General features: G+C 39.4%; 1 protein-coding gene across 3 annotated transcripts; it reads left to right on the top strand.

Moving 5' to 3' along the window:
* Positions 1 to 897: 897 nt before the first annotated feature.
* Positions 898 to 13,194, top strand: LOC148186055 (uncharacterized). Of its 3 annotated transcripts, none has more exons than XM_088072101.1 (4): positions 898 to 1,052; positions 2,949 to 3,603; positions 5,244 to 5,391; positions 5,810 to 13,194. In XM_088072101.1, exons 2-4 carry the CDS (start codon positions 2,959 to 2,961, stop codon positions 12,430 to 12,432), a joined length of 7,416 nt encoding a protein of 2,471 aa, XP_087928227.1. In that variant the 5' UTR covers positions 898 to 1,052; positions 2,949 to 2,958; the 3' UTR covers positions 12,433 to 13,194. The 3 variants fall into 3 exon arrangements, with proteins under 3 accessions (XP_087928227.1, XP_087928228.1, XP_087928229.1); XM_088072102.1 differs by having other exon boundaries at positions 948 to 1,048; XM_088072103.1 differs by lacking the exon at positions 898 to 1,052 and adding an exon at positions 2,755 to 2,770.
* The last annotated feature ends 1,655 nt before the right edge of the window (positions 13,195 to 14,849 follow it).

The following is a 14,849-nucleotide window of genomic DNA, read 5'->3' on the forward strand; positions in this document are numbered from 1 at the left end:
ACACACACAAAAAACCCCCAACAAGCAAAAGAAAAGAAAATCATTATTTTCATGAGACTTGTTAAAAACAGTTAAAACAGCAAATGAATCTATAAAATAAAATAAAATAAAATAAAATAAAATAAAATAAAATAAAATAAAATAAAATAAAATAAAATAAAATAAAATAAAATAAAATAAAATAAAATAAAATAAAATAAAATAAAAATCATGTCTATTTTATAGTAACATGTACTGTACAAATCACACAGGGTCAAATACAAACTAATTAATTAATCTTATTTCAAATTATTTAAAGGTATTAAGGTGAATGTTCCTCTCATTCAGAACAAGTGCTCTTCTCTGAGGGTCCTGGGAATGGAGAGCTCCTTAATCCTTATTATCTTAAGAGGTGCTCAATGAGATTACGACCCTGCACGAATATTACAACCGGACACCAATTTGCCATCTGCTGTCACTGGTGGAGAAAACCCTGCTCTCCTTTTAGTTCATATAATCTTCTGCAGGTGCAGCGTTATCCTCTGAGGCTCCATGTCTTAAATAAGAGTGGAACAGAAGTACAAAAACATTAATATGCGCTCTGTTATACTAATGCAAGTGGTCTAAATTACACTTAAACTAAACTTGTTTGTTTTATTTCCACGTGTTTGTAATTGTAAGAGTGAATTTGGGGGAATTTTTGTTTTCAAAATTGTTTTGGTTTAGCAAAAAACAAACAAACCCATTAACAATATATTCCCAAGAATAAACTTCTACACAGATGTGTTTCAGGCCTGTTTAACAGTATAACGGATCAATCTCTGTGTTAGTCCACCTCTTTGCCCTGCTATGACAGCTTTATACGTGCATCTGTGTGACACACCTTTCTGAAGAGGATTTCAAAGCAATGCACTTGCAGCAGAGATTAACTTTGCGCAAAGATTAAGCAAATTAACCGGGATGGTGTCTCCAGAAATAAACGGTTGCTGTGCAGTCAGTTCAACAGCAAGCATCATGTAGAGCACGGAATAACATTTCATGGATCGGTTGAGAATTTCATGATGCTGATGTAGGTGAGTTTACTTTGGAAATCCTAAAATTTTAGTGTATTTATTTGCTTGTTTATCCATTTTGCACACTTGGAGCAATAGAACTGTCATGACCATACAACTGAACCAGATCCTGCTTTGTTTTAATTTTGTTACCAACAAATATACAAATATTTCTCACTGAAAATGAAAATTTAAAATCTTAATTTGGTCTGTTAACAAGTAAAACTAATTCTGCTGCTGTCACAAATGACACTTATTACTAATATGAATACATCTAAATTATCATTTAGCAACTTTTTAAATTAAATATCACAATTTTATTTATCATTTAATTTTTGTTTATCTCTTTTGATGAAATCAGTTTTATAAAAATGTTTTGCAATTAATCACTGCATTTTCATGTAAATTGCACAATAATTTAGTAATTCAATATTGAAAAAATGTTTTGATACATTAGTTAGTTATGTGATACAACCTGGGTTTTTTGTTAGATCATATGCATTTTTTTTAACCTTTAAAATAGGTACATATATATATACATATACACACACATATACATATACATACATACATACATACATATATATACATTTTCTACATTAAAACCAATTTCCTAGAATGTGGTTATCAAATTATTCCAGTATCCTAATAATTATGATAATAGAAATTCTGGTAAAAGAGAGTAATCTGTCAAACACTGTTTTAACTGTTGTTAAAACTCAGGTAATGAATTAATTGAACATGCCATTCACGTGGCAGGTTTCCAAAATGTCAGGTCATTTACCTGATGGCCACAGTGCTAGGAAGTAAACAACATATGCTTGCAAGACGTCATTCAGCTGTTTACATGCACATCAGCTGTTAAACACACCACAAATTATTTAATTTGTGGTGTTACATTTGTGTTGACCCAGTTGTAGAGAGTCCATGAGCAGATGTCTCTTCTGACAGATTTTATGATTGCAATCTTTCCATACAGCGTTTTATTCTTCTCATGAATATATATTACTGCAGGACTGGAAACTGGACGAAACAAATGGACGATACATATGTTAAGATTATTGTTTATGGTAAAAATGTGTAATGTCATATGTGTAGATGCAACTTAAGATATTATGGAGCTCCTCATCTATGAATTGTGTTACATCCTTCACCTACAGTTACATTATCAATGGAGATTAGGTTTAGAAAAGTAAAATTATTATGGTTAGGTTTGGGAAAAGAAACATGTTGATAAGGTACCTTAAAGTGACCCAAAGTTAACTCAAGTCCACAAGGTCCCAAACAAGCATTTCCAAGGGAAAAAGTTTGGATTTTTGTGACCCACCCACAACCCCAACCTGCATCTTTACAAGACCACTTGAGACTGCTTCTCTGTTTATGCCTATCAGCGATCAGCGTCATGTGATCATGGCCTTTTAAAATACATGGTAGATGTACAAATTTGGGTGCATTACGTTTTGTAGAAAAATATATAAACAGTTTATGGGAACAGCCTAAACATAGTGCGCATGCTTTAACATACTACGCTAGTGACATATGCAACGTGAGGTTACATTACCTTTGCAACAACCTAATCTTTTTTTTTTTTCTAAATCTAACCGCATGCTTTTGTTGCCTAAACCAAAAATGGAAGTTTTTTTTATCTACGTTCTTAGTGCATTTTGAGAAGAAACGATGCATGTAACAAAGATAACATGACACGCCGTCCCTGAGCTTCCAAGACTGATTCTGGAAAGGTACCTGGAGCTTCATATATTAGCTGTACAATGTCTGTATTTGACGAGTTGGAGTGAGAAAGTGTTTATTCTACTAAGTAACCAGAAAAAAAAAAATCCTCAACTGAGAAGTGAAAAAAAAAACAGAAAACCTTTATGCTTCTACTAAATGAATGGTCCTTCTCTTTTCTCCTTTCAGCTGATCACCAATGATGAATGAGGCAGGGTTTCGGAGGGCCCTCCCTGTCCAGTCATCTGGGAGCGCACACACTGTTGGCACCCTACGCCACCCAAGTGTCATCGACCCTATTCTATCAAAGAGGGTCTGCTTCTACAAGAGTGGAGATCCTCAGTTCAGTGGCCTGCGGATGGTCATCAACAACCGCACCTTTAAAACATTCGATGCGCTCCTGGATAGTCTCTCTAAAAAGGTTCCCCTGCCGTTTGGGGTAAGGAACATCACCACCCCCCGGGGCGTTCACGCAGTCTACACTTTGGATGAACTGGAGGATGGCAAATCCTACATCTGCTCTGACAGCCGGAAAGTAAAACCAATCAACCTGGCACTGGCCAGGAAGAAGCTGCCGCCTTGGTACCATGCCAGGCCGGCCAGTTCCCGTCGTCGGACAGTGCAGCAGGGCAGAATGTTCCCTGGCAAGAACTTACACAAGCAGGAGCCGGTGCTTGTGCGCACCCCAAAGAGGCTATTGGTTTTTTGCAATGGCGAACCCAATGTAAAACACACTGTGGTGCTAAACAAGAGGACTACACCAACATTTGAGTCCATCCTGGAATATATTTCAGAGCTGATCCAGTTCCGTGTGGTGAAATTACACACAGCTGATGGTAGACGTGTGAGTGTCCTCCTCACAACACATACAAAACAATGACTATCTAAGGAAAAAACAAAGATTAACTGTAGATTGACAATTTACTTAAAAAGCACCATGTGTTCACATAAGAAGCATAAATATAAAATGGAAAAAAACTGCAACAAAATATTAAAAAATACTAAAATATGTACAATCTACTGTTTAAAATAAAAGACAGGCAGGACTGTGCACGATTATATTCTAGAGGTTGTGCAAAGATTCAGAGATTTAGACCCAAAGATGTGCATGGAAATATACCAAAAAAAAAACACAAAAGCAAGAAAACTGAAAGCCTGTTGTACAGATTAACAGTCCGAATGACAAAGTTGTTTAGGACCAATCTCAATTTAGAGGCACACTAAAGTACAGCCTTATCTTGCAAGACTGTCACCGTAAGGTAGCTATACGACATTCAGAGCTTATCTATGATTCAGAGGTTGTACAGTTGTTAACATGGCAGTGGTTGACTATAAACTAATGGTGCTAACAGTGTGAACAGTTCTTATAATGGCAACACTGTGGACAAAGGTAACGCTGTTAACCAGAGGTGGAAACACAAGGGTGGGCGTTACGCTTTTTCAACAATACCATTGCTGTTTTCATCAGTAACCGCCGACACAGAGAAGTAGTGTGACATCATTCTCTGCTCAAGATGCCACGGGTGTCGTGGAGGGTATACTCAGGTATAAGGGATGTTCCCAACTTTTTGTTCTGGCTGTTTACAGAATGCCAAATAACGTGCCAAAAAGACACTGCAATACATAAAAGAGTAAATCAACTTCCTGCTTAGTAATCAACAATCAATCAAAAGTTGCATCTCTGCACATGTCTTCTCTGACTTTTGTATTTACAACCTGTACATTTTTTCTTCTTCTTGATACATGCCTATTTTTGCACTCTTGTATATTTTATATTTTGTATATATTGATATTTTTATATATTTTTTTTCTGTATACACGGCTGCTGTGACAAGTTAATTTCCCACAAGTGGGATAAATAAACGTGTCTAAGTCTAAGATATATACTTAGTACGCCCACCTCATCAACTACCATTATACGTCTGCGGGCAATTTCTTCAATATATCTGAGCATAGCAAAGAGTTGTTTGCTACTGTAGTAATGCTCTGAATGTCGGAAACAATATCTTTAAGACTATACTTGAGCAGATATGCAGAGTGCAAAATATTATCATTTAGACCTTAAAGAAATAATTCCTCTAAAATTAACCTGTTCAAATACATTGCAAATATATACTTTTTAGGTTTTGGAAGCATCATTAGTGCTCCATAGAGGACTGGCTTGAACCTAGCCTGTAAATAAGCGTCACATGAGGAGAGAAAGTTTTAATCCTCTTTACCAACTCACCCTAATACGCAGAAAGGCATTCTGGGATACTGCCCTGAAAGGCTTTAGGTCAAGGAGCTATTGTAAATTCAAAGCCTGCTGGTATTAGCATGGTGCTTTTTTAACAAATAATTCATTTAATTCAAACTTGTCCTAAATTTACATGCATTTACTTTGCAGTTACATCACTCCCTAGAATACATATAGACTTAAGGCTTTTCTATTGTGCTAACTTGGTCAAATGCCATTAGAGTGACAAATGTTTCTGTCTGCTGCAGGTGGATGGTCTTCCAGGCCTGATACTGTGCTCTGGGACTGTAGTGGCTGCAGGCAGGGAGCCGTTCAAGCATGCAAACTACTATGCACAGAAATCTCCAGTTCCAACAATCCTGTCTACCAAACGAACGGGAAACAGAAGATTAAAACGTAAGATTACATAAGCATGTGTTTGCTTGTTGGTTGGTTTATGGCTGTGTCTCCATTTTGTTTTATTTAGTTTAACATCTCATTGATGGACATATACAGTGTGCCTGCAGTAATCTACCTGCTCTCATGGGATGAAGATTGTGAAAGTGCTGAGGCGATGATATTATGCATAATACCATGGATGACCTACATACACTGTCTATGTGGCTGCCGGCTATTGTTCTTCATGAGCTGTGAATAGTTCTAGTATGTCTCTAACTTTTCTTTTGTCTCTCTCTCTTTGTCCTCTTTTCATGCTTCCCGGGTTTCCTCTTCAAACCACCTTGCCTGACATCTTTGGACATATATGCTTCACTTTATCAACATTAATTTTTATTTTTATTTTTTACCTATTGGGCTCTTTTGATTAACTAAAAAGGCAAAAGGAAACCCCTGTCGTACACTTCAAAGTCAAGAAATTTCTCCCCCTCATCGGAGAGGTACATCGTGAATCGGATCCAGAGCTCCATCGCAGGAAGTTCATGCGACCTACCCAGTCACTCTGCCGAACTGGAGTCAGGTCGAATGCCGGAATCAGTACCAGAAACACCAGACACCTGCCTTGGCATTGGATCTGAAGAGCAGGAAAGCTTGCTGCCCGCAGATGACGACATTGAGAAGTCCTTCCGAGTGAATCAAGATGGTAGCATGACAGTGGAGATGAAGGTGCGGCTGACAATCAAGGAAGAGGAAACAATCCACTGGACGACCACTCTGTCACGCTCAAGCGTGGCCAATCAGCTTAATATGGCCAGTTTACCGGAGGCTGAGGCAGAGCAGGAGATCAGCTCACTTAAATCGAATTCACTGCATTTACAAAGTCCTGCTGCCTCCATTGACTCTGTCAACGGGGACAAAACTCAGGATAACAATGACAAGGATCCACCATCGCTGAGCAATGGAGCTTTCAGTGAGGGTGTTAATGAAGAGGATGATATAAAAACACAGATGGAGGTGGTGTCTCCTACGAGAGCTCCTACACCAGGGCACAAGCAAATTAGGAAAAAGCAAACCTCAGTTGAGAGCATCAAATCAGTGACGGCAGAGGGGATTCGGGAAGGTATGATTGGTTCTTACTCCTACAGAGAGCAGACAGAAAATGGAGCCATGACGGAGCAGTACTGCATGGTCAAACAGAGTAGACCTGTGCCCAAACCTAGAAGACTTGGCTCTGTCGATGTCAACAATGTAAACAGCAGAAATGTGTCAATGTTCAAATCAGCAGAAATCCTTCAGATTGAATCCAGTGGAGATGAGGTCACTGAAACTGTCTTACATGTATATGAACAGCAGACCTGCCAGGAGAACTTCTTTGCAAACGTTTGTGCACAGACTACTTCTGGGATTCCTTTCTGCAGGCCAGCTACTTCAGAAACTGGACAGCTCTCTTCTAATAATGACTTCGAACCCCAGCCCTGGAGGCCATCGACAGCTTCTGAGTCAGTTAGCATCTGGAGAGCTGAGAGCATGTCCGTAACATCTGATTTAACCTCGCCTTCACTGAGGAGTCAAATAACAAATGCTCAGCAACAAGTCCCAAAGCCAAAGCCCCAACAAAGAGAGGTCAATAAAGATAAGAGGGTGTCCCCAAAACACAAAGTGATGAACAAACGTGTATATCGGCTTATGTCACCAGCGAAAAGACTAAAAGAAAATTCTGCAGGCACAACAGAGAAAAGTAAGAAAGTGAAAACCTTCTCCAGCGCTGGCTTCATTAAAAAAATTTACGGGAGTAAATCAAAATCAGTTAAAAGCATGAAGCTTAAAAAGGGACCGATGCAAAATAAAGATGGGGGTGATCTCAAAGAACCACACACAACATCAGCACTAGAAGAAACTACAAGTGAAACTGTTTCTTATGAACAAAGCGTCCTAAACGTTGACCCCAATGAAGTAACCCAACCACGGGGAATACTGACACGGCAGACATCAATGCATCAGGAGAAAAATAATGTAAACGGGTCCTATGATGTCAGGGAAAGCATGTCACTGCCTGCTTTTAACTCCTCCAGCTCTGTTACTAATGAATATGTGGAAAACTGGCTGGAGAAGGCCCATCTTAACACCACAGCCCAACCAAATGAGGAGAGTAAAAAATTTGAATCACAGACAGAAAACGGCACATGTGGGGAGTCTGAAAATAAGAATGGCTTGATAGTGGCAGAGAGGGTAAAGTGTTTGGAGGAGATATCAAAAACACAAACTCTTAAACCTGATTTACTGGCTAATACTGAGCGAAGAGGTTCAGTTAAGCAAAGAATCCAGTCGTTTGAAAATAAATCATCAAGTTCACCGATTGAGAAAACAACAGTCAATCAGCAAGGTGTAGAAAGTCACACGAACACCACAAGGATAGAAAACAACAGTAGTTTGGCTCAGAATAATATTCAAGAGATTACGCCTCTCTCGGATCATAACTGCTCTGAAATTATTGCACCAACAGAAAGTCCAATCAAAATCTCAATTCCAGAAGCAACACCTTCCCATATGCTTTCCATGGACCTGCCATCACCACCACCACCTGCTGAATATACAGAGCTATCAAACACTGAAGATGGCGTGACGGATGCATCCTCAGTGGCCAGCAGCCCACTATACAGGCTTTCATCACTGAGCAGTCAAATGTCAGATAATCATCCATTATCCATCAGTCCTACATCTGACAAGGCTGTATCACCTACAGACCATACAATGCAAACGACAACATCAATTCAGACTGACATTCCTTCCACGCCGAGAGAAGCTCCATTACAAAGAACTCCATCCATTAAAAGGGCCCCTTTGGTCAGTAATAAATCTTTTGACAGGGAGATGTCTCTCAGAAAGGCTTGTCTGGATAAATACACTTTATGTAGCGATGCCACTTCAGAGACATCTAAACCCATCAACATAGAGGGTAATAATGTGCTGCCAAACGGCAACTGTTCATCAGGGACGCAGCAATCGAGTGAAACCCCACAAGAAGAGACACAACAATCAAATAATAGGTTAGATTTGAAAAGTAGTCTGTCATGCTCTCCATCCCCGGCTAGTTTAACAACTGAAGAGAGAATATCACCAGCCAGTATTTTATCAAGTGAGGCTCCAACACCAAGTGGACACCCATATAAAGAGACAAAAAGTGAAAAAACAAATGTTTTAACTCAGAAAGAAGCATCATTGCCTAAACACTTTAAAGAACTGACAAGCAGTCCATCTCTGGAGAGAAAATCACAAACCAAGATGGTCTCTTCTGAACTTCCTCATAACTCTCCAAAATTATCATTGCATAACCAAACTCAAGAGAAAACTACATCGCCAAATATTGGAATACGAAGACAGGCGACACCAGATGCTAGCCCCTCCACTGAAAGAAAGCTCTATAAACCTAAATTGCAAAAAAGATTGTCTCCATATTCCCAGTCTTTGGACGTGGTTTCACCACCTGTCAGACACAAGTCAAGTGGGAAGGTGCTGTCCAGAAATCTCTCCTCAGATGATGCATCAGAGCCCACAAATAAGACACAAAGGAAAACACCATCCCTAAGAAAGCGTCACCAAATGCCACAGGCAATAAAACCAGCAACCGAACTGGACAAAACAGAAACTTGTATCCCTCTCATGCCATTGGAAGCTGATCAGAATGATGAGGATAAGGTAACAGGTGACCTTTTAACAGCAGATAAAGAGAAAGCAGCAACTCAAATAACGCCACAGCCATTAAACATCACAAATCAGCCAAATATAAAACCTGTACTTGATAAGATTTGCTATTCAATAAAGTCAATTAGACAAATCACACAGAATAAACGTCCATCATGTCTGGAAAGGTCAAACAGCCTGCCGGACTTCTCCTCTCATGTGGCCTCCACGTTCGGCTCATCATCTAAAGCTCTGCTTGCTTTCTTGTCCGTCATGACCCTAAAAGAAGGCATGACTAACCTGAATATAAATGAGCTGAATGCAAACAACGTCAGCTGTGCTGAAGCTTTAAAAATGATCGACTCTCTCAGAGAAATTGCCAGCATGGAGGATTCTCAAAAGTTAACAGCCAGTTTGTCCAGTTTACAGAAATCGGCTTCCAAGCAGCTCCTGCAAAGTTGGAAAGGCTTTCAGGAACTCAGTGAAAAAAGCAAGAGTCGCAGCTCAACACCGAATGATTCAGAGCAGGAAGTCGTGGATGAGGATCGAGATGAAAAAGACTGTAACACTGATGAAGATTTCATTGATGAGATCATGAGTAGCCTTGACATACCTGAGGAGCTCAAGGAGGAATTGGCCTCCCTTTCAGTGAAAAGTGATAATAACGTTGAAGAAACTGTGTCTGCAAGGATTATCGAAAAAGAGGAAGCAAAAGATTACAGTCATGTGTCCAATGTCGCAACAGAAGATCCTGTTAATGTCAGGGAGGATACTCAAGATGACAAAGTTAATGTTAATGTGAGCTCCATGATTAAAAAATTCACAGATATTGACCAACCAAAACAATCCAGCACCTGTAGCTTAACTAAAGACTCCAAAGGCAAGGATAGCCTTTATGGGCAGAAATGTCCAAAGGCTGAACCTTTTGTTGGACAGATACTTGAACAACAGCAGCCTTATAAGACAGTATTGTCTGAAAAAGACAACAGGCAGCAAGGCCATGATGATGGCGATTTAAGCCAAGAAAAGGTTAGCATGAATGGAGTAGTCAACAGCAAGAAAGGTCTTGAACAGGACAGTTGTACCTCCAAGGTGGAGGAAGGTAATCAGCTTCTGATGCACGATGAGGAGAGCATCCCTGAGAATGAGCTTACTCCTAAAAATGAGTCCAGTTCAGATGAGGAAGGACAGAACATGTCAAGTGCCACTAAAGATTTAGAGCAGAACGTGACCTGTGAGCAAAGTTTAACTAGCTCAGAGTCAGGTGAGCAACGCAGTTCAGAGGAGGAACTAGAAGTTGAATGGGAGGAGGTACAACAGGAGAGGAGTGAAAGTGACGGCTTGTCTGTCCCTGAATGTCACTCTGAGGATGAAAAGGAGAAGCAGCCAAGCTCTGATTACTATGCAGAAATGAATTTAAGAGGGAGGGAAAGTATGTCTAGCCCAGATAATCAAAACAAGTCTTTGTCAGAGGAGCCAGAACTTGAGTGTCAGGGAGGATCTATGGGATTGAATGTCAGTGTTGATGAAAGCACATGTAACTCAGATGTAGATGAGCGATCTTCAGAGGAAGAGCAGCCTCAGGTTGAGTGTAAAGAACTAAAGGTTATCATTGAGGAAAGTTCATCTGGCTTGGAGGAAGAGGAGGAAGAACACCATGATGATCCTCTGGATCACAGGGAACAGACACAAACATGTAGAGGGTTAAATGCTTTGATAGAGGAACCAGAGGAAGACAAGGTTAGCTCAGACGACGAGGACTACCACAAAAGAAGTCCTGTAGAGGGGGATCTAGGCAATTTGATAGAAAATAAGGATTCATCTACCAAAAAAGACAGCTTGATAAAGTCTGACAGTTTAGTGAATACAGAGGAGGATAGCGGGAATGACCACAGCACTTGTGATGAGCATGTAGAACTACAGCTACCAAAGGTTGAAGATGAGCACATCAACAGCTCAAACGAAGAAGAGTTAAGCTACGATGAAAAGGAGTTCAGCTCAGAGGAGGAACATGTCAATATGGAGAGATATATAGAGGAAAACTGTGCAGATTATCAGGAAGCTCCTGCACCAGCAACACAGTCTGAAGATACAAAATGTGAAAAGGAGGTGGAAAAACTCACACATCACCCTGAAGAAATAACCCAATCTGTCGCCGAAAGAGTAATTCTTCTGGAAAAGCAAGCTGCTGAATCCCAGAAGACAACAGAAAGTCCCGCCATCAGACGTTCCTCACAAAGAAATGCCCCTCTTGAGTCTGATGTTGATGATTTACCATCTGAATCGCCAACATCTCAGTCGGTTCCCTGCAGCCGCTCTGCTCCTCAGTCGTCGTTATCTTTCAGCTACGATTCCAGCAGTGTGATAACCACAGAGCCTGAAGGCAACAGGGTCAAATCCATCAGGGAAATGTTCCTGGCAAAGACCACCACAGATATCCAGCACGGACATGGACGTCTCCCAAGCCCGAAAAGATCTGTGGTAAGAGCACAGACCTCAACAAGTGGCGGTTATCAGTCTCAGACATCAAGTGAGTTGTCCAGCGGCGAAGATGACTCAGCACGTAAATCCATCAGTAAAGGCTTTGTAAGGAGAACAATTGAAAGACTTTATGGCAAGAAAGATCCTGATGACGAAGTGATTGAAAGGCCCCCATCTGCGCCAAAACAGAAAAAGAATGATCACTCAAGCATTTTCTCTCCCTTTCACATAGCCCGGTCCAAAGCAATGTCTGAGATGTCTTACTTCAATTCCACTAATGCACTGGACACCTTAAGTGAAGCAGCACGTTGCATTGCTTTTAATTCACAAGTCAGGCCTGGAGACAGCATCCCTATTGATCAAGAGCAATGGCTCCTTAGAGAAAACACTCTGATCAGAAAGTCTGCTTCAGATCCAGTTGGAATAAACAAAAACTTCACAAACTCTCCTCAATGCGAAGAAATGTGTAAGGACACAGAGGACACCCCGTATTCCCTTTTCAGCACAAAGTCTGAACAGGAAGACAAGAGGTCGACATTTTCAAGGAAGTGCACCTACTTTTCATTGCCCAACACTAGTGGTGACTCAGATCCATGTCAGGACGACCTGAGCACTGTTAGCAAGAGCAGTGTGAATGGTGACAGTATCGTGGATACAAAGGACAATTCAGAGGACACCAAGACATGGGCAGAGAGGAACGGCACGCTGCCCGGTGTTGGTGTTACTGACTTTAAGATGATGGATAACAAAGTGCACCCGCTGGTAGAGCCTCCGCCTGATGGTGAGGCTGTAGTTGTGCAGCCCAAAAAAGGTCAGGGTGTTATGAGCAGGAGGCTTCAGGAGCCAGATATGTTGGACATACTGTATGATTTTTGTGGGCAGAATTGTCCCATCCTCTGAGGACATTTTAGCTTTTTAATACACAATCAAGACAAGGACTTTTTCATCTAAATGAAAGTACATTGCTTGTCTTTGGTGCCTACACTTTGATGTTGCCATAGTCTTGGTATAATACACAATCATATGTCAACTTATTTGAGCCAACTACCGAGCCAATGGATTAACCTTTATTCAACCTTCATATTTTACCATGTACGTTATGAGCTTGTCGGTTTCTTGTTTGATGTGAAGTTTGTGAATGTTTTTCGTTACATCGTGATTGTGTATTTGCCACGCACACTCCAGAGCAGCTCTTATCTTCTTATAGGTTGCCTGTCAACAGATCAAGTACCCAGAGCATTACTGTAATCTCGTTTTAAAACTCTTAAAACAGATCAAGTCCCCACAGATGTCAGGCTACAGGGCCAATCCCCAACACACTGAGTGAGCAGGTCAGTTTGTGGTCGCAGCTCACGGTTTGGGATGAAGTTCAGGTCAAAATCGTGCTAAAAAAAATCAACACAAGTCGTGTGCAGATTGTAGAAAGTCACTAAATACTGATGTTTGATTTAATGTTGTTATGTAAATTGGTTGTCTAAAGTGTAAATAAGACTATTGATTTTCACTAAATATAGTTTGATATGTTTATGATATCCTGAACTTCATAATTAGGATAAATTGTTTTATGGTTTCAATGTGGCAGCTGTGACAATTTTGTCTCTTTAAATTGATGTGTGAGAATAAAAGTGTGTGTTTACAAATGTTGGGTTTTCTCTGAACTTTTTTTCCAAATTAAATCAAGTTAAATTTCTGTGCATTAGAGATTGGATTAAACATACTATGTGTAGCATTATCATAGTTTTGTATTATTTTTTTAAATTATTTTTTATTTTTATTTATATTATTATTATTATTATTCATTTTAGTTTCTGTTAATTTCCAGAGAGGTTTTGCTTGTGTCAGTTTAGTTTTAATTTTTAAAAAAAAATGTTATTCGGATAGTTTGTAGTAATTTAAGAAATAGTTATAACATTGATTCGTAATTATGTAGATGTCCTAGTCATAAAAAAAACATGCACAAATGCCTCCTCTGGATTGTTTAATATACAAATTTGACCATACTGATGAGGACTAAAGCGTAAATTTAGTTTCTATTTTTATTTCACTTAATCACTGTGTTTTTTCACACCTAGTTTTAGGTTTTAGTTTAATGTAAGTTAACCTTGATTCAGGGAAAATCAGGTGACGAAGATGATCCCAGTGTCAGTGAAAGTCAAAAGGCCAAGGGGACCGTGGTGTTAAAGATACCTTAGGAAGCTCAGCTGGGATTGTTTTCTCCTGCTGATCAGTATCAGATCTCCGAGGAGGAGCAGCGGAGACCTCTGTTTTCTCACTCTCGGCCTGAGGAAGTATCCATGTTGTTCTAAGGTTGTTTTGTTTCTCAGAAGTTGCCATCGAGCTGGCCCGTGTTGTGACAGGAGTGTCGAGGAATGCACTAAGAGGGGAGTGTTTACATCTGCAACTAAAAAGAGAAAACATGAGAGACAGACAGTTCCCACATTTAGGACTTATCTCAAGCATGTGTGTATATATGGCATCAATAACAGCAAATTAACAGCAAAACATCAGATAAAACCAGGTTCAAAATTCTTGTTTGATTTTGTAAACACAGTATCTCTTTTTTATCACTTCACTCATCAGAAAATACACGTTTTCAGGAATACAGTGTTTTATAAATCTGTCAATGAATGCATACAAATAAACGCTGCTGTAAAACATTTAGAATATACAATGAACAATTAAAAACAACACTTTTTTAAAGTTCTTGCTCCTTCAGGTTTAAATTTAAGCTCTAAAAAAAATGTATGCACTCAATAGGCACATTTATCTCAAATTTGAATCACATAAAAAAAAGGCACAGCACTTCTCCTTTTCCAAGCTCCCTCAACCTGACAGGTGTGGCGAATCAGGATGCTGATTAAACAGCATTACTACACAGGCGACGCAATCATGGGTTAGTCGCAATACACAGCCGCACTAAAATGTGCTAATTTTGCATTTTAAAAAATTGCAACCAAACCTTAAAAGAAATATATCAAGTGCATTGAAAAGTGCATTGTGAAGTATTGTGTTTATATTTTTGTTCAGTAGACAGAAACAAAGTAGGAAGTTTGGTGTAAGTAAGTGCTACTGAAGTGGAGATTTTTGGGTCAATCTGAGAAAAAAAAAACTTAAAAATAATATTGTTATTTTATTTTTTAATATTATTATAATTTTTTTTTAGGAATAAAATCTGAACTAAAATAATACACCTTAATGAGTATTTTGGACTTTTTCTTTCCAATATTCTGAAAGAAGACGTGTTAAGAAAAGAAAATAGTTAAAATCTAAAAACTGACCAGCACATGAGTTTTCACTCGCAGTGTCACCTTAAATAT

Source organism: Plectropomus leopardus, chromosome 21 (genome assembly GCF_026936395.1).
Source record: "Plectropomus leopardus strain MGB_pleo_1.0 chromosome 21, ASM2693639v1, whole genome shotgun sequence".
Taxonomy (NCBI): Eukaryota; Metazoa; Chordata; class Actinopteri; order Perciformes; family Serranidae; genus Plectropomus; species Plectropomus leopardus.

What these genes read in the sequence shown, in the direction of transcription:
- LOC148186055 (XM_088072101.1), top strand. Translation starts at nt 2,959, where the DNA reads ATGATGAATGAGGCAGGGTTTCGGAGGGCCCTCCCTGTCCAGTCATCT. An exon ending in ACACAGCTGATGGTAGACGT is followed by an intron (nt 3,604 to 5,243) that starts GTGAGTGTCCTC and finishes TGTCTGCTGCAG; the next exon opens with GTGGATGGTCTTCCAGGCCT. An exon ending in GGGAAACAGAAGATTAAAAC is followed by an intron (nt 5,392 to 5,809) that starts GTAAGATTACAT and finishes TTAACTAAAAAG; the next exon opens with GCAAAAGGAAACCCCTGTCG.